The following is a 20,798-nucleotide window of genomic DNA, read 5'->3' on the forward strand; positions in this document are numbered from 1 at the left end:
CGGCGGTGTGGAGACCGGCATGGTGCCCGTGTAACGGTTTCTTTTTATCGTGGGACCGTCCTCGTGATACGTGCGACGTGCTGCCGAAGTATCGAGAACGTCGCTGTGTCGTCGTTGGGTGGTGACAAGGCGACTTCGATGCTGTACAGCGGTAAACAGGCCGCAGTGCGCTAGGCCTAATCTGCTTGTTCCTGCTCATACATCGCACCGGCACTGCTGGCGCACCGTCTAAGAGGTGCCGCTAGGTGTGCGATATATCTCCCCCCTTCCTCCATCCGCCTTATTTGAGTGATGGAGGTGGTCGTGGAGGGCCAGACAATCACCGAAGAAGAGTATCTAAGCGGGAGCTGGACCACGTTGGAGGCGCAGCGCTGGTGCGCGCGCCAACAGCCCCGAGCTGATACAGACAGGAAGCAGACCGGGAGCGCCACTGCCGACTCCGAGCATCGTGAGAGGGGGAGACCTCGATTCCGCGCCAGGCCACCACCGCTCCCTAAACGTAACCGCTACCGAAGCTTCCGCCGGCGGATTACAAGGTCATCATCCGACCACAAACAGCAGCCAGTCTGCTACACCACGGTGCGACAGAACTTTTTAAAGCAGTCTGCGCTGCGGCGCAGGTGAACCCCACGGAAGTCGTCGCCGAAGACCAGCTCCGGTTACACCCTACGAAAATACGGCGCTGATCAGCACCCCCGTCCCTGGATAGGGCAGGCAGGTACATAAAATTACAAGTTAGTCAAAATCGGCCAACAAGAAATCCAAGTTTTGCTTACGCTCCGGCGCCTGAGAACTCCACCAAAGGGATACTGTATCACGCTTGTTCTGACGAAGATGATGCAGCTATCTTGAATGAACTACGTGCCAGAAATAAGGGCATCGATATCGTCGGAGCTCGGCGCCTGGGAAGTCCAGGCATATTGTGACGATATTTGCCGGTGCCGACCGGTCCGCCCTACGTAAGATACTGGGCGCCACGTACGTCGTATACCCTTTCCGGGATCGCATCGAAGCCTGTTACAACTGTCGGAAAGTAGGCCACCCGAACGGATGTGTGTCCTCAACAAAGACAGGCAAGATGCAAGAGATGTGGAGATGAGACGCATGCCACGCCGGAGTGGGGCACCAAGCCCACATGCCTAGCTCGGTGCATAGTATGCAAGGGTGGGCACCCCACCGGTGGCAGGAACTGCAAGTTCAAGTACTATTCTCAAGTACAGCAAGCATAACAACAACAGCAAGAACAGCACAGGGACCAAGGGCACGACCGTCGTCATCGGTCAACAACAAGGCGGTGACCAGGAGAACACAACCCGCATCACCTCGGCTACCCAGCCGAACTCGCAGAGCACGGGTTACAGGGACGCGGTACGAGGCACTCCACTGACGGAGGCGTCGCAAGCCCGTCAAGAAAACGCAACTGTGCTGCAGCAGGCTCCATCAGGCTCCAGAGAGCACTCGTCCAGCAGAGGAAGGGCTGCAGCACATGGTCACTACACCAGCCATGGCCACGGGACCAGCCAAGGCCAAGGGACTACCCGATCGGACCCTGGCGGAGAAGTCAGCGAAATGGTGAGGGGGTTAGTTGCAGAAGTTAAGGAGCTCAAAAAACAATTAGAAGCTGCTAATAATAAGATTCGAGCGCTGGAAAATCCCACGCCCGCTCGGCTAACGCTTGCAGCTAGAGAAACGGCCGCATACGTACACAGGAACGCGGAGTCGAGTATGGAGGTAGATCATGCACGTAATCCTAAAAGAAAATTAATCGACGAGAGTGAACCCGCCGAAGAACCAGCAAGCGATCTCAAACAACGAGTCGAAACAGTAGAACAACAATATCAAGCCTGGCGAAAAGCATAGACGAAAGATTCAACGTTATGCAGTGTGCAATGCAAGAAACGCTGAAGACGTTCCACGACATGCTCAAAAACGAAATACGCAACATGATACCCACATTAGGCAACAACATAGAGACACCGTCAACCTCGCTACCTCTAGTCATCGCGTCTGCAAATCAAACAGGGGGACCTCAAAACGGACGCGGCATTCCCAACGGTGCGGCCGACGCCAGGTCCACAGTATACCACAAAAATGATGGCAGAACAAGTTAGAATAATTCAGTGGAACTGCAGATCGTTTGCCAAAAAGAGAGCAGCGCTGCAGTTCGCAATGACGGACCTCAACCCTAAGATCGATGTCATCGCGTTACAAGAAACAGAATCGGCTGTCAAAATTACCGGCTATACCAGCTTTAATGAGCTCCCGACAAGCAACAAATCGAACGTAAGAACAGCCATTGCAGTACATCGTAACATTGCTGCAATGCAAATCGACTTGGAAATAGAAAATCTGCACTACACTTTTGTTCAACTCATGCCCAAGAACAGAAAGCATAAATGCATCTATATACTTAACGTATATAGCCCGCCAAGATGCAGTACTATCCCCTTCCCAACACTCATGCGAAAAGTGAGGAAAGAAGCAGGAGAAGCCAGGTTGTCATTCTAGGGAGACTTTAATGCAAGTCATACCATGTGGGGCTACCCCCGTAACACCAAGAAGGGCGTCTCGATAGCAAATGGGGCCAACAACCACGGCTTGACCCTGCTCACAGATCCTTCACAGCCGACAAGAATTGGCAACAGCGTGACACGAAACACCACTCCCGATCTGACCTTTGTCCGACAAGTGGAGGGAGCGACATGGTCCACACAGGACTCAATTTGAGCAGTGATCACTATGTCCTGGACATCAGAATACCTGCGGCGGGATACAGTAAAAAGAAGAAACATATCAAACATACCAAGTGGGACCTTTTTCGATTCAAACGGAACCATCAGGCTGTCACAAAAATTGAAGACTTAAACGAATGGACAACGCAGCTCCTCCAGGACGCCGAAGAGTTCACGACCGACGCGCTCGCCGAAGAGGATGGCCCCAGACCTGACGCTAAGCTGATCACGCTTTTGGAAAACCAGCAAACTCTCCAAGCGGAATGGCTGAAGCGCAAACATGACCGTCAACTTAAACTAGCCCTGGCTCAAGCTGAAACGGAAGTACAAAAATACTCTCAAGAGTTACGTTCGGCTCAGTGGATGCAGCTGTGCAACAGGCTAAACGGTCAGCTCGGCTCGAAGAACCCCTGGTTCTTGTTTCGTCATTTGCTGGATCCCGACAACAGCAAAGGGGCAACTGCCAAAAAGGTCAGCCAGCTTCTCCGGATGCATCCGGCGTCGGATCAAGAGATCATACAAGAGCTCACTAGCCGCTATTTTAATACGGAAACAGATGATCTTGCGTACGCAGAATACAGTGGCGAAGCAAATGAGAACATAGATGCTGATATCACCGAGGCTGAGGTCAGAGCTGCGCTCGCCGATCTAAAAACCACCTCGGCGGCTGGGCCGGACGGCATTACTAATAAAATGCTGCGCAACCTCGACGACCAGTCGATAAAAAACCTAACCGACCTATTCAATCATGTTTGGCGCACCGGTGAACTTCCACAGACGTGGAAAGAAGCCGCCGTAGTCTCATTCCAAAACCAGGGAAAAAGCTGCAACTTGAGAATCTACGTCCAATCTCGCTTACGTCGTGCCTGGGCAAAGCACTAGAACATGTGGTTCTGACACGCCTCATCGAGCATGTTGATGAACACCAGCTATTTCCGCCCACCCTGTTTGGCTTTCGGCAAGCTATGTCCACGCAAGATATTATGTGGATGCTCAAAGGGACGTGGTGGACGCAGGCATTCCAGGAGCAGTACGCACAATACTCGGGCTCGACGTGCACAGGGCGTTCGATAACGTCAAACACGAGGCCATACTCAGAAACCTATCGAATATGAACGTTGGGGCACGAGCGCACAAGTACATTATCGCATTCCTTAGGGACCGGACTGCCACCTTCAGCATCGGAGGCATCAACAGCCCCCTGCTCAATCTTGGCGCTAGAGGTACGCCCCAAGGTGCTGTACTATCCCCATTTCTTTTCAACTGTGCAATGAGAATCTACCCAAAGAACTTGACAAGATCTCGCTCATCCGCCATGCCATCTACGCGGACGATGTGACTATTTGGACAAGGCAAGGCAATGCCGAAGCCGTCAGAGGAGCACTGCAAGAAGCGGCCAACACTGTACAAGCCTATGTGGACGGCAATGGACTAAAATGCTCCTCCGCCAAGTCAGAACTGTTTATTGCTGGCAAAACAACACCGGCAGTCAGAAGTGCACTACAGATCATAGTCAACAGAGAAGTAGTACCCCAGGTCCAGACCATCAGGGTATTGGGACTCTTCCTAGAAGAGAAGAACAGTTGCAAAGAAACATTGAAAAGACTGGAAAGCACATCTCGCCAGGTCACGGGCCTGCTGCGACGCATTACTGGCCGCAAGTTCGGACTCAAAGAGAAAGAAGCATGCAAGCTAATACAGGCATACTTTGTTTGTAGGATCGCATACACTTGTCCTTTCCTTCAGCTACGAAAGACGGACATCGCAAAGATAGACTCTCTATTGCGTTCAGTCTACAGAGTGGCCACCGGACTCCCTACATGGGCGAGCAACGAAAGAATGATGCAATTAGGCCTCCAAAACACCGTCAGCGAAATCATTGAAGCGCAACGAGCTGCGCAATGGTGGAGGCTGTCATGCACGCAACAAGGGCACGACATCTTGCAACTGATGAATCTTCCGCCCCTCACAGGGACCACAAAGAGAGTGAAAATAGTAAAGCGATAAGGAACAAACTGATAATTCAACCGCTGCCAAAGAACATGGGAGAGCACGACAAAGAACGCCGACGCGCGCGCGCTGAGTCCCTATGGAAGACTCTGGCAGACAAACCGGCCGCGTATGTGGACGCCTCCCCTATAGGACACGACAAATACGCGATAGCTGCTGTGGACGGAACGGGAAGAATCCTGAGCACCGAGGAAATCACAGCTACGTCTGTCCGGAGGCGGAGGAGGCCGCCATCGCCATGGCAACGGCTATCGAAGGGACGCTCTTCATCGTGTCTGACTCCATGTCAGCGATTAGAAGCTTTAGGTCAGGACAAGTGAGCGAAACCGCGCAAGAAAACTCCAAGAGCCAGCGGTGAGCATTAGGCTTCTCTGGGTCCCCAGCCATGAGGGAAACCCCGGCAACGAAGCTGCCCACCTCGCAGCCCGCGCAAATACAAACCGGGCAGAGGTGCAGCTTTCATCCGGCAAACCCTGAAGAGGCATCAACAAGTTATGGAGATCGCCTCCGTCGACAAAGAGAGGAGCGACAAATCTATCCTCCTCCATGTGGAGGCCTAGAAAGACACCAGGCCGTGGCCTTGCGCAGAGTTCAAACGCGCAGTGTGCTCAGCCCCAGGAGACTGGCGGCCATCCTGAGGGATGACAGCGTCTCGTCGTGTACGTATTGCGGCCTAGCTCAGGCGGGACAGGACCACATTCTATGGGGATGCGACCGCCACCCGCCCCCTAAAGAGCTCCTGCAACTGCCCCCCTCACCCGAAGAGTGGGAAAAAAACGTTGCGATGTCCAGAGCAGGCCACTCAGTCCAGGCTGGCGGAATGGACGGCGACAGCCGCGGCCCCTTGGGCCCCGACCTAGCATCCCCCCATGTCCTGGCTCCCTTTCCCCCTTCCCTACTACTCAATAAAGTTGTTTCCTCCTCCTCCACGGCTGCAGTAACCCGGTACACTAGCGCAAGGAAGTCCACGGACGAACTAACATTCACTAATAACGCTACATAAGTGTTACTTGTTCGCGATGATATTTTGTATAGGTTGCTCCACTTCGATAGCTTGTGGTCGTGTTGGCGTGTACCGTACGTGTAATGAAACGCCACGCACTTTCCGCTTTTTCCGCGCCTCGACGAGCAGGTACGTACTACGCAGCGGTTCCCCGACATGCTGGCACGTAGTCGCTCCGATTGATCGCACTCGCGCTGAGGATCACACGACAAATCAGTCGATACGACACGATGAATCGCGCAGGACGGATCGGGACAGCGAGGAGAGCCACTGGCTGGGAGTGAGAGCCGGTGAGAGCGCGCCTGTCGTCGGCGGCACAATAAATACACTCAGTTCGTCGACGTCATTGTTACTAGCGTATCGTCACTCAGGATGGTATGATCGGAATGTGTCACACTTGTTACGTAGCACTAGTGTCGATGTCGCAGCGTGATCAATCTTCCATTGAGCTTTCGTACGCTGTTTGCCCTCGAAATAAAATTACTTCCACGCGACGGACGCCATTCAAATTTGGCCAAGGAGACCTATGCATACCGAGCAATCGAATGAAGGGCACATTTCGACTTCGAAATTTGATGTCAGTGCTCCTTTAAAACCATTCCTCAAAAGAAAGCTCAGGGCCTTTTGGCAGATCACATGGGATAGGCACACACAAAACAAACTGATGTTATCAAGCCGCAACTAGGTAATTGGACACCAGTATCAAAGTCACGCCACACCGAAGTTACACTCTGCAGACTTAGGATTGGCCACATACAGTACACCATACCTTTTGTCCGGAGGCGATCCACCTTTGTGCGACTACTGTGGCGATCCTTTAACCGTACTTCACACCCTACTACAATGCACGGAACTAGACGCTCTCAGGAGAAAGCATTTTCATCTGCATACCTGCAGTTCCCTCTTCATCCTGCTATGTTCATTGGCAGAGACCCCTTTTTAAATATCAGCCCTCTTTGAATTTTTAAAAAGTGTACATAATTTCAACGTAATTTTCCAGGCGCTCGTAGCGCGGCTCGTGATGGGCTGCTGCTGCGATTCTATCAAAGGAAGCACCTGCCTCCGGCCTGGGATAAAGGCCTTGGGAGGCGTTTCGTGCTGTTTCCCGCTACTCACTTGTAAATACCATACTCACTCGTCATTCAACCCACCCCATAGATCACATCACTTGTCACTGCCATAATTTTATACTATACACCCTTTTACGCTTATTATAGCGCGTGATTTTAGGCCTCTATACAGCCATATACACCCTGTCGTCGAAATCATTGGTCATCGCCAGCACACACAAAAGACATGGCGCTCTTTGGCCACCCATGGCCCTTGCGCCACAAAACACCACTATAATCATCAACGAGAGCCTTGTGTTCGGTGCTCTGCGGCATCGCGCCTGTGACATTAAGGTTTCTCCGAGAGTCCTAAGCACACCGCTCCGTGCCTACTCCTGTCGCATTTTTGTCCGATTATTTCTCGCCCTGCCTTGTCAGATATAGTGGCCACTGTATTTGAAAAAAAAAAAAATCACTTGGGAAATCTACTACGGAGGTACTGACACAAAATTTCGCGGCCGAGATGGCCTGCGGGATCGATTCCCGTGAACATGCGTATAATCTGCAAAATGTCAACATCGAATACAGCTTGGAAGGTATTTTACGTGAATTTTAAAGTTCGAGTGCGCGATCCAGCGCTATACGCCGCACCTCGCGACATTTCCACCCTTGATAGTGACTCGGCGGTGACCCCCCTACGTCCCCGACGTCACCACGCTGCAGCCGTTGCAACAAGTTATGATGACGTTATAGTCGCCATTTCCCTCTTGCCGCGCTGGCGCCAGCAGACTACTTTTCGGCGGTTGCTCGTGAGACCATGGCCGCGGCGCACGCGTTGAAAGTTTTGAGTTTGGCGACACTGCTTTCCCGTTCTTTTTCGAAGGAACTTTGAATGCCTTGTGCTGCGGACCGCGCGGAAGTGCGTCACAGTTCTGTGCGCTGACGTGGTCGAGCGTTGCACGCGCTAGGCGGTGATGGCTGCACCCGGCGGCTGGTCGTTTCTGGAGCTCTCTCAAACCGAAACTGAGACTGGTCGGTAATGAGGAGCCTGTAATTAATTATCTGTCTCGCGCTGCAGCAAACGATGTGCCGTGTTATGACTAACTGGCCCCCAGCAACACATTGCAGAAAAAAAAAAAAAAAAAACGCGAGGCCAAAATTTTGTGTCGTACCCCTTTGGCATGAAATGCTTTAGCTTTCGTTGTCAGCGTGCCGTTACGGGCATTCAACGAGAACATCCGTGCAACAGTCAAAAGTAAGGAAATGTGGTCTCTGGCCCGCAACCCTTGTGTAGGACGACCCATACGCTTTACTGCCAATCAACTTTAAAAAAAATATGCTTCCCAGTTCTTTTAATGTTTGTTCACAATATCACCGAATCTGTAACTTCTAGTACGTGAAGGTCTATTCGTGATTCTAATAGCGACGTTTGAAAAGCAGATAGAGGACACCACACATTTGATTGTCTGAGACAGGGTTGCCTGTGCTCTTTTCCGCTGCGTGACGGCAGGTCTGGCGTGGCGGATGGTGTTTGGCCGAGACCGGAGATGCCAGTTCAGTCAGCGTTCATTCCGGTCAGTAACCTTTCGGGTTTGCGTCGCGTCGTGGTTGCTCATTAAAGGGACCGACAACTGCCCAGAACATGAAATGATATGATCCACTGATGGAAATTGTCCGTCGCATTGACTCAAACCAACCCTGTTTTTTCGTGAGAGATGGATTTATATTTTATTTCTTAATTGAAAGTCACGAAAAATGACCTGTATAAGTATTTGACATGTATAAATGATACGTATGTAAAAAAATGACACGTATAAGTATTTTGAACAACTTATATCCGAGTTTCAGCACACAACGAACGACGTGGCCGCTAGGCTGACTTGGTCTCATTTGACGCATTATAACTTGTTAGGAAAGGGAAAATAGACAATCACCCGATTGTAGCACGAAGCCACAAGGAAATCCATACGGATTTCTCAGAAATAAAGCCTCTTCCGCCACCTCGCGGGATTCCGCAGAACTGATTTGCAATATAACTTGTTAGCAGCCAAAATAATGCAACGTTTTTTTATGCAGAATGATAGATGACGTCCTTGACTTCAGTCAGAGGTATTTAAAAAAAATAAAAATGGCCTTTTTGAGAAAACTGTTCTCAAAGTTCGGCGTTTTTGGTAAATCACTTACGTTTGAATCCGTTTATCGAGTAAAATGGAGCGCAAAAAACCACGAAAATTATCTTAAAAGAGAGCGAAGGTACCAAAGTTAGTATGTACTGATTTTTATTATCCTCACTTTATCTTGTTTGCAGCAATAAATTCTTCAAATACAGGTATTTTGTGCGATTTGCCAAGTTTGTGATATTTTCTTCCAAAGTGCTTTGACAAGCAAAGAAAATAATACTCATAAAATTGTATTTAACTTGTTCTTTGAGGGGAATAAATATTGTGACCGAGAAGTGCACTGTTTTTCCTTAGGTGCACTCAAGATTCAGAAATCGCGAAATTGGCGGAAGTGTTTTTTTTTTTGCGGCCAAAATTTGTATTTTTTTTTCAGGCGAACAAAAATTATTTTCGCAATACTAACTTCCAAACCGTTGTTCTGGGTGTAATGCCTGACCTACAGCAAATTTCATCAAAATCGCGAATGGTGACCGGGACCTCGTGTTCGATCTTATCTGGACACCCACTATTCTTTTCTGCAGTCACTGCGCACAACAGCAAGTATTGGACTTGCTTAAAATGAATACTTCACTATTTCAAGCAGTAGTCGTGCAAAAGTAGAGCATGGGTCAATTGAGTAACTTAAAATAGTTCTGGAGTCGCTTGACGCTTCGGTGTGGGTCACTTGACCCCCGTAGGAGTGTTACCGGCAAGAGTCGTCTGACTCCCTCATAAGTGGTAACGAGATCCTTCGGGTAGGAGTCTTTCCATTCTTCCTAGAGGGTCAGGGGACTCTCCTAGAGCGTACTGACTCTGACCCACGAATAGAGCCACCGTGACTCTTTAGAGAGAGTCGTATAGGTGACAAGTCGGAACTCTTTCTTGGTGTGTGCATGTGTCAGCGGTGGTACAGTGGTTACGGTGCTTGGCTGCTAACCCTAATAATATGGGCTCGATTCCGGTCGGGTGGTCGCATTTCGCCCGTGTACGCTAAAGAACTCCAGGTAATCGAAACTATCCGAAGCTCTCCACTATGGCATCTCTCGTAGGCCGAGTCGCTTTGGAAGCCCCATGTATCAAGCAACCATTTATTGAAGGGTTAGCTCCAGTAGTTGGCTTTTCGGCAGTACCGACATTCAGCTTCTGCAGCTACCCCGCATTCGCCTAACCGCGAGTCCGTTCAAGCGTGAATCTTTGTTGGCACGCTTCCGCAGTATAGAACGACTGCATTGCGTAACAAAACCGCGTGCACTGCGTTTCGGAAGTGTCTCAGCGTTCTTTCCTTCTCCTATAGACTGCTACCAGTGAAGATGGCGCTTTGTGCAGCCGATTCTCGCCTTTTTTGTGTGCCTGCTCTATGTGGTGGAGTGCAACTATGGCTGCCCGGTGCAGCAGCAGTGAAGGGGCGCCCTTCTGGCGTTCGTCCTGCACGCCCCCCACCTTTGATCTTTCGTTGGCGGTCGTTTGATCGCGAAGGGAGCCAGGTCACCAGTCGTTGGCTATCGGGGTCGCTTCCATTGAGACGAACGAGTTTTCCTCTGGGTGACCCCGCTCTGCCCTTCCTTCCTACTCTGCGGTTCCGCCAGCGGCGATGATCGACGGTTGCCGTCGCTACTCTGTTTTGACTCGTAGGTCGCATACGTGTTCGCATGCTTCCTTGCGCGGTAGCAAGTCAGAGGTTTGGTGCCTTGCCACGGTGGCCGCGTCTTTCAGTTTGGAGCTTCATTCAAGTCTTCATGACAGCTACTATGGCAGACGGACTCATAAGCGATGGCGCTCAGGGTTTCGCGAATGCATCGTAGAGTGCAGCAGATACAGTGATTCCAGGCCTGCGCGAGCGTGCTGATAAGACAGAGTTTCTCGCAGAGGGAAATCTGGCACCACCGTCTATGCGACTTTCTTAAGGGGCGCCGTTGCCGTGATGGGAATGACGGTGTATGTGTCTGCGAGGCTTTTGATGGCTGGTGTTGAGCGAGGCTTCGGCTAAAAAGCGGATGCGACTGCGCAAATGAAGCTTCTCTAAAACAAACTTTTATAAAACGGATCTTGTTCTCGCGTATTATGGTCTTCAATAAAAGTCCACTGACCTGTACGGCATAATCAAACGGCGAAAGAAAGAAACAGACGACAAACAGTCGCAGAGTGAACGCTGGCCTTGTCGTCTGCTTTCCAAGTTTAGCGGCCGTTCGTTACTTTTTACGCTTCATAAAATTGTACATCAACGAAGAAGTTTTCAAAGTTAAATAAAACTTTTTTCTGTGCAGTGACAAAAAAGAAATAGCTTACTACGTGCTCCTTCAGTACGAAATCAAGCATTATGACGCAAGGAACGCGTTGAAGCCAGACGCGTCTTCAGCACAGACACAGCAGCGGCAATAGACATGATTTCGTTGGAGGGCTGCCTCAAGAACTGAGTGGAAATGCGGAAAGCGGAAATGCCAAGTGATATGGTGATTCGACCTTCGATCACCCATTGCTCTTCACTAAAGCCTGAGCAACGCGTCATTTTACACCCGCAGAGCAAGATCAACCGGTGTCAAAGGACACCGTTTTCGTTTTAAAGTAAATAAACCATCACGCCAACAAGCGGTCGCACGGCGTTAAAAGTGGTTTCAGGCAGCAGCATATGATCGCGTGAAGCGGCGAATTTCATAGTGCCGTTAGACTGTAAACTATCAAAAATAATATTTAATGAACTATGATAAGGCATTAATGCATTTCCGCAGTTTTATCGTCTACGCAAAGCCTCCGTACCGCCTGCACACAGCTCACGCGCGCCGTCAATGCGCCCCTATAGTCGGAGACAAGCTAAGAAAAAAGTAACTGTACCGCTGTCCATTTCTATTATGCGCGTCGAACTATACGACCGCTGTTTACCATGACGTAATGATTAAGAAGAACCAATGAAAAAACAACATGGCGCCGTTCGCGACGGGAGGCGAGGTACCGCTGCATGGAGACCGAAATCCGTCAATTCGAATTACCTGCGGTGTTTGTTTCTTCCAGAAGAAGCTATTTCCTACTGTTATCCGCATATATACCCAGCATCGTCCTCTCCGGTCGTCATCCGAGGCAGTACAAGCTTGTGACTGTGCCGCGTTTCAAGTGCACCGAAGCGGCAGCAGCTCGAGTGTTTTACAACGCTTTAGCGCGTTCCGTCGTTTCGGCAGCGCCAAAAGTTGCAACACGGCGCGTGTTCCCTCCATCGCTCGGATACACCAAGCATATCGCCTGAGGGTCACCACATCGGCGATTCTCATCGCGCTCATTCGTGTGCAGTGAGGTGAAAGTGAGGTCGGAATGTGCGCGTCTGTGCATGACTGACCGCCCGCAAAAGCCATGGCATTAGCGTTGCCACATGTGCGTGTGTGTTTGTGTTACTTGGAGCTCGCAACGTGCGAATATTGGTTATCTATTGTGATATGCGCCGTTTTCTGTGCCTGTACGAGCGACGTATGTACGGACGAAGTGTGTGAGAAAGGAAGCGACCAACGTGTACCCCTCTAGCGCAACACAATGCCAAAGTAAACAAACCTGGTGTGTAGAATATGCAGTGGTGCGTGCATTATAAGAAGATAATTGTGGTCAGCCGGTGCGTGTGTGATTATGTGATGTGTGCCTATTGGGGCAGTTGCGTTGTCTCAACGGAATTACGTTCCCCAGCCCAGAATGATGTGCCAGGTTGAAGTGCCCGTCGCGTAAGTCTCGCGCCCGATGCACGAACGCCTTGCATGAATAACGCCGTGCGAGGTAATCGTTGTCTACAAACTGCGAATGATGCGCGCTACATAACATCGCTGTGACGCAGGAACTTTCGATTGCATGGATCGTAATCGTAACTGAAGTGACGCCGCTAAAACTATTATTGAGTGAAAAAAAAAAAAAGCTTGCCGATATCATATTTGGAATTCTTGCTTTCGTCTAACGAGCGTTTTGTTTTTGCATTTCGCGTGTATTGTGTGCATGTATTACGCATTGATAATTTATGTTAACCTGCAGTAGACTCTTGTGAAGCTATAGTCCGTAGTCCCTTTTTAAACGCTTCTATCCCTTCTTGTGAAGCCTCACCCCTCGCTGTGCTTCACGAACAAATGAGGAGGGGTGAGCCGGAGAGGTGGGGCTTGACAATGGACGAAAGGAATGTACTTACTGATTGTGTCCACCGGGATATCTCTGTATACATTTATGTTTTCCTTTTACGAAGGCATACAACGTTACTCGGAATGACTGACAGCGCGGCATGCGATGTTTGCGGCACCGAAGAAAACATCGAACACTTGCTGTGCCATTGCCTCGTTTTGCCTCGGAGAGACAAGTACTGTCCAACGCACTGCGGCGACTGGATGATCGGCCGATTTCCGTGCAGGTGCTACTACAGCACCGTCCACATCTCTCGACGGCCCACAAGGCAGTGAAAGCACTCTTGTGTTTTTTGAGAACGACTGGCTTGTGCGAACGCCTCTGACTTGTGGTACAATTCCGCACGCTGTAGTGAATGCACTGCATCTCTTCTCTCCCTCCTCTCTGTTTCTCGTCTTTCTATTCCCCATCCCCGATCCCCCAGTGTAGGGTAGCCAACCGGAAGTGTTTCGGTTAACCTCCCTGCCTTCTCCTTTTTCTGTTTCTTCTTTTTTCTTTATTTCCACGATGATGCACGTGTTCTTTGTATGTCCGAGTGTAGACGCGTGGTCTTTTGGCTACTCATTTTTTTTTTCATTTGTACTTTATTTATTTATTTTTTCTTTCTCTACCTGCTCGGAAGACGATGCTATAAAGGCGCATCGAAGCCTCGTAAATTTTGCCATGATAAATATCGGTCTCCGATCGAAACGTTGACAAATAAATTGTTTTTTTAGAAGTGCTATCATCTTCCTATTTGTCTTACAGCAACCGAAGACAGCCTCTTCACAATCTACGTGTGTGTGTGTATATATATATATATATATATATATATATATATATATATATATATATATATATATTATTCGCACAGGAACACACATACATAGAAGGTAGGGGCCCTTCCAGCAAAAGTGAGCCCCCTTCTGCAATGCCTACTGGAGCGATGCAGCTATGTAATAAATAAAGAATGATTACATAAAAAAGTTCACCATTCAAGGGCTGAAGGGGTCGTGACAGCGCCAATGCAAGTTGTCGAAGCGAGAAACAATCCCACGTAAAGCCTTTAGTCAACGCCACTCTAGCCGGGTACATATCCTTGGCGTAAACGGAACGGCAACACATGCAGTGACCCCCACAGTTAAACACCATGTGCGCCACACGCTTTTATTTCGTTGAAACAAGACGTCAAATGAAACCTTAGCGTTTACCTCAAAACACGATAACAAGCAGGGCGACTAGAGACGTAAATGTGGTATTTACGGCAACACAAGAGTCGAAATTCACGAAGGCAATCTCCGACCACTTCGCCATGCTTCGCTTTGAGTCACAGTTGCCACAGTTACAGCAGCCCGTCAAGGAAGCTGGCGTTTAGTAAAAAGTTTAGTAAAAAAAATTACAAACGGCCTTATTAACTGGGATTAATGTCGCTCTTTTGTTTTATGAAATGGTGAAAGACGATTCCTATATTTTAAATGTCATGTTAAATCTGGCATTGTTGTTTTACTACCTAAATAGGTACTGCGCAGAAAGCTCATTTGAGATGTACATGACATCTTCGTAGACTCCGAGATGACCGCGGCGGGAGGTGCGGTTTAAAGAACAGATATATTGTTAAGCTGACGCTGAACTCCGTGCCTTCACAGTTTATTTTTTTATCTAGCTTTGCTTTCTTTATTTCAATATCAATGCAGTATTGCAAGATAATGTTATATGCGTTAAAATGTTGCTATTGTTTAAGAACTACATTCTTTGTAGCGCGGGGCATGCAAAATATGAGCAATACGCCTCGTGGGCGGAGCTATATTTATTCTTAGGCTGTCACCGACTATAGATCGGAGCCGGCGTGAAAGTGGCGGACGTCGTAGCAGACGACGCGGTTTCTCCACTCTAGTGATGCAGACCTATCGATGGTACTCTCGATACTACTATAGCTGAATAACTATCGATAGTAAAAATACTATTGATAGCACTATCGATAGTATAAATCAACAGCACGAACTCATTGCATAATAAACTTGGTTCCCTGCGCGCGTGGTACATAGTGGAGCCGGAGGAGCAGGCTGAAGCGCAAGGAAGTTGACAGCTCGTGTTCTTCACCTGAGTGCTTTGCTGACACATGATCATTAAGTCAACTTTTCAGCTGTAGCGGAAAGGAAGGCATTACATACGTAACACCGCGCGGATTCACATTTATATTGCGTTTTATGATTTCAAAAAAAATCATGAACTAAATTTGTTAAAGGGACCGACAACTGATTTTTCTCGACAGTTTTTTACGGCGCGACAGGAAGCTCACCCTCCGTAGCGTTTGTAGCTTTAGTGGTTTATCCGAAAAGCACGTAGTTATTTTATAAGCAGTATTTTTCGATCTGAAAGGCTCCAAACACGCATGAAGGCTTGGTCCAGCAACGCTGAGAATTGATAGCAATGCCGCTAGCCCTTGTGAAAGCTGTCGTTGTTCTGCTTTCGCAGGAGTTACTGTAACTATGCTTAACCACCTTTTTTGAGCTTTCCAACTATTTTTGAAAATAGCAAGCTGTTACAATGAGATGTGTGGCTTTATACACCTTCCCGGTATTGTACAGCGTTGTGTGCGCCTGCGCCCAAGGTTGCCTGCGCCTGTGTCATGGATGGCTTGTCCCGGCGTCGTTACTCTCTCGATACACGAGCCAAGCCAAGTAATCGAAAACGTAAAACTATGCATATGCACGGCCGCACCGAGTAGCAGCGCGCGTCATTTCTGAGACGAAGTGTAGGTAGCAAAACTATGTCGCTCCAAAATCTTAGCGACCTGGAAACTGCGTGCACGGTTGCATAAGCACGCTGAAAAGTTGCTCAAGACGCGCTGACGAGCATGTGATCATTACGTCACGCGAAGGCAGCGCCAGTTTAATGCATACTACTAACGCAGGCCTATGTTCATTATTATGGAGTAATACCTTTTAATATAAAGAAACGAACAATATTTCAATACTAACAAAAAATCGTCGACCGCGTACAGCAATCAACGGTCACGTGGCCGTCTTCATCGGATCATTCATGTTTTTGCCGCCGGAGGCGCCACAGGTCACTTTTCACGACTTTCAATTAAGAAATAAAAATATAAATCCGTCTCTCACGAAAAAAACAGGGTTGGTTTGAGTCAGTGCGACGGACAATCTTTACATCAATGGAGTCAACTTTCATATACTGGGCAGTGGTCGGTCCCTTTAATTGTAAGGTGTAACTGGTTGCTTTTGGATATGAATTTATTGAGGGACATATTCCGCCATTTTCACTGCGGAAATAATTTCCATATGGCCGCCAGCAACAGCATCATTATTCACACCAATATCGATAGTATTGTGACGTGGTTGTGACGGTGAAGAATGCTGCAGCAAGAGCGGGAAATACGGAGCTCTTTATTTGGGCGAACTTGTGTCCAGAAAATCAAAACTCAAAATACAAGCGATACACGCTGCGCACTGACAGCAGCGCGAGAAACAGTCGTCGGCCGTCGAGTAATCTGATCATCGGTGGAACGCGTCGCTTTTTACATCGTCATTGAACCTTCCAGCGTTATCGCGTGCTCGCGTAAGCTCTCGAATAAAACTGACTATTCGCGTCCGGCGCGTAATCTTAACAGAATAATCTCAAACAATCGTGAAGCTTCTCAAACATTACGGCGCGGTCTGCGTCAAACGTTGCTGATAGTATTTGTGGGTGAAACCCGAATACATGAAAACAAAGCAATAAACTCGCGTGGCAGTAATATCGCTAGTAATATTAACCATGATACTACGATTGCACTATTGATAGTTTGCCTACACTATCGATAGTTAAAAAAAAGCTGTCGATGATATCGATAACCAATTTAGACAGTTCTGCATCACTACTCCGGAGCGGTGGGCGAGGAGGACATCGAGGCACTATAGCAGGATGGATGGATTCTGTGAGCGTCCCTTTAACGGGGCGGTGGCAAGTGTGCCACCAGGCTCGACAAAAAACAACAACAAAAAACTTGTTCCTCTTTCCTTTCTCTTTTTAATATTGGCCTAATGTCTCTACTTCAATTAAATCTATCTTAACCGAAAAAAAAAAACGCGTAAATTCTCAGCCCAGTTCCTGCCCTTTACGGCAGAATATTATGTCCTTATTTTTTCCAATATTTATTTTTGTGCTTTCTCTTATAATTTTCTGCGTCTAGTGGTTATGGCGCTTGACTGCTAACCGTAGGTCGCGGCGGCTGCAGTTCGATGCGCGTGTGCTTCTATTAAGTTTTATAACACCACGCGGACGAAATTTCTGGAGCCCTCCACTGTGGCATCGTTTATTACCATAGTGGTTCTGTGGGACGTTAAAGGGACACTAAAGAGGAAAAGGATTTTTCTCGCATTAGTAATGTAGTCTTCCACGATACCAAAAACACCACGCTTGCTGCGAGAAGACGCTTAATAAGCGAGAAAACGCGCAAAAAGAAATACAGGTGGCGACGCCACTTGGAATTCCCGCACCATTTGCCGTGACGTCACGTATTTTTGACGGCGCATGCTTGGGCCTACGTAGTTCCTAACGGTTAAATTGAAGTACATTGTCCTCTGAGGGGGCCAGAGACTTGACATAACGAGTTTGTGGAAATTTCGTCGGGCCAGTGGCGCCAAAATACGTTAAATGCTCTTTGAAATGTTTTACGTCACGAATTAAAAGTTCGGCGCGAAATTTAAAAATGAAACTTGAACTTGGTTTTCTCCTCTAATAACAAACCTATGGTGCTGAAATAAACTACACAAGAGTTCTCCGAGCACACTTATCAATCTAAACAATTAATGTTTCTTTAGTGTCCCTTTAAACGCAACAGTATTATTAGCTAGTGGGGTTGCCGCCTGTATCGTGTTCCTATACTTATTAGCTTTGTTTGATACAGAGCCGCTTTTCTATTTTATTTAGATATATTTGTTTTCTTTTTTAGTCTTCTCTAAAATATTTTACTGTTACTAATCCCAGGTAATCGGAGCTTAAGTGGCAATATAATGTGAATAGCGGTGGTGTCCTGCGGCACTTCGTGCAACTATGAACACGTCTGACACGTTTCCTGGGCTGCAGGTGTTCTCTCATGAAAGAAAAATTGTAAAAGATCGCGCATTAGTGAGTGCGTCGAACGAACGCTTTACGCCAGCAGATATGTAGAATATAAAAGTAATGCAGTTTTATGTCCTGTTCGTAAACACGATGCGTCGCAAAGAATGTCGCTACCAGCTTCTCGCTGATGTACACCTGTCGGGTATTTCGAAAAGCGGTGATAGGTTTACGGGCAAGGTAGAACTTAACAACGCTATCTGCACCATTGTGTGGAGGCTTGAAGTTCTTGTGATTCGATCGCAGCTGGTCGGCAAGCAGAGCATTGACTCCACCAATTACACTAGCGGCAAGCAGAAACCGCTATCAGCGAAGTGTATGAAGAGCTGTCATGATATGCAGCTAAGCAACCCAATAACTTGTTTCGAAACAAAAGTAAATACCTTCAGCAAGAAATGCAAGCTTTTGAGACATAAGGCATTTCGTGCAAATATACAAAAATGGCCGCAGTTAATAAACTTTCAAGCGAACATTTTGTGCACCTGCGTTTAGTGCTACATTACCATATAGACAGATATATAATAACAAATTTCCGAATGTATCGAAGTATCTTAAGATACAATTGGAATGCATCGTATCGGATACACTCGACGTTGTGGTATCTTGTATCTGTATCTCAAATACTTCTTGCCTGAGTAACTTGTATCGTATCGGGATACAATTTCCAAGTATCTTTGCCCAGCCCTGCTGGAAGCTTCTGCTCAATCATCACGCTGCCCTGTTTGTGTGACAGATTAAAACCAATGTTGCTACCTTCTAGCGCTTTTGTAGCGTTAGCTAGACTGGCCGAGCCGGAGCGGTTTCGCGTGCGCGTACAAGAGCCGTGCTGCGCATGCGCGAGGAACAGTGACGTCACACAGCTGGCGCCCCGGAACGCTGGAACACTCTAACGCTATGAGCCCGTGGCTGCGGGCGGGCTGACCGCGTCCCTGTCGCGTGTGTAGTGTGGACTGACCGAGTGCGTCCACTGCTGCCACTGCATGAGCGCGCAAACTACGCCACGGGCGATATCTTCCCTCTCCGTCGGGCAAGGTCTGCGACGTCACGGTGGGAGTGCGCAGGCCTTCTCTTGTCTAGACGGTGTTGACCGGGCACGAGACGCCGCCATAGCGTGTTACTACACTCACCACCGAGCCGTCTTTGTGGCAATAGAGAGATGGCGTTCAGCAAATGCATGTGTTAGATAATGCGTACACCATGTGTGTCATTGAAGCAGCAGTAAGCATGATAATCAAGCTAATCATAGACAACCAGAAGAGCTAAGAATAATCAGCTGAACCTTAGGTCACGCTACGTATATCCTGGCATAGCCGAGCTAAGCCACTACAAGTTTTTTCCATACTCACCATGTACAGCATGAATAATACGGGTACAAAGGACATCCCTGTCTCAGCCCCTTGCTAATATCAGCATTCTCTTTGCTACATATTCCTCCCCATTCTATGCAAACTGCGGCTTGTCCTAGCATGGATAGATGCTAGCATGGATGGATGGATGGATGGATGGATGGATAGAGCGTCCCCTTTATAACGGGGCGGTGACAAGTGTGCCACCTGGCTCGACAAAAAAATCTCTTTCCTGTTTTCTTTTTTTTTATGTTGGCCTAATGCCTCTACGTCGATAAAATCTGTCTTAATACAGGAAAAAAACACAAATTCTCAGCCCAGTTCTGTGCCCTTTACGGCAGACTGTCCTTATTTTTTCCCAGTATTTGTTTTTGTCCTTCTCTCTAATTTTCTGCCACCGATATTCTAACCGTCTCTTACTTATTTCAATCGCGGTGTGTTCATCTTTCCATGTTGTCCCTAAAACCCAAGGCTTCATATAGGCTCGTGCCCAAACGTGCACCTGGGTGGATGTCTCCACATTCAATCAGAACATGCTCCGCCGTTTCCTTATCTTCCCCCAGCACGTGCATTGTTCTTCTTCTTTACTGAATCTCGGTTTATAACCACCCGTTCTAAGGCAACCCGATCTCGCTTCAAACAGTAAAGCGCTTCCCCTTGAATTATCGTAAAATGCCTCCCTCCTTATTTCATTTTTGCCCTTTCGGTAGTTACTCAAAGCCGCTTTTTTCTCCATAGCTGCCGTCCAGTAAATCCTCTCCGCCTATCTGACTTTTCTCTTAACGCTCTTTGTTGCCATATTGCTTACACTACCAGCCGTATTTTACTAGTGAGCCTCCTAGTTCTTTTTATCCACTGTGTGTCCACGCTCTTCCTATACAATAGCGAAACACCTCTGCCCAACTACTCTCCTTCATATTCCTTAGCCCCTCTTCGAACCTTATTTTGCTCTGAGCTTCCCTCGCCTCAAAACCTGCCCATCCCATATCGCCCTTACAGCCTCATTTGGCGTCTTCCCGTGAGCACCCAACGCGAGGCGTCCCACAGTCCTTTGATTTACATCCATTCCCGATTGCACCTCTGCCCTCATGCACACCACTGAGTTCCCAAAAGCAGCGCCCCTTGCAGCAGCGCCCCTGGGGCATCGGCGCGCTGAGGAGCCCCTCCTGGCAAGGGAAACGTGCTGCGCTGAGCACACCTCCCCATTCTAACCAGCCTATTCGAGGTGTCCGGCCTCTTCGTCAACGGTCTGAGCAAAGTTC

General features: G+C 48.3%; 1 protein-coding gene across 1 annotated transcript in view; it reads left to right on the top strand.

Annotated features, from left to right (window-relative positions):
• Positions 1–291: 291 nt before the first annotated feature.
• The window catches only part of LOC119377392 (protein crumbs-like), a gene marked incomplete at its 3' end in the record, with an annotated part of 119,367 nt that continues 98,860 nt past the window's right edge, over positions 292–20,798 (top strand). Inside the window, exons 1-4 of the mRNA XM_049411584.1 lie at positions 292–448; positions 1,187–1,572; positions 2,883–3,359; positions 4,008–4,419. Of these exons, the coding sequence (XP_049267541.1) occupies positions 292–448; positions 1,187–1,572; positions 2,883–3,359; positions 4,008–4,419 (1,432 nt within the window). The remainder of the gene's footprint in view (positions 449–1,186; positions 1,573–2,882; positions 3,360–4,007; positions 4,420–20,798) is intronic.

The sequence above is a fragment of the Rhipicephalus sanguineus genome, unplaced genomic scaffold (assembly GCF_013339695.2).
Source record: "Rhipicephalus sanguineus isolate Rsan-2018 unplaced genomic scaffold, BIME_Rsan_1.4 Seq453, whole genome shotgun sequence".
Taxonomy (NCBI): Eukaryota; Metazoa; Arthropoda; class Arachnida; order Ixodida; family Ixodidae; genus Rhipicephalus; species Rhipicephalus sanguineus.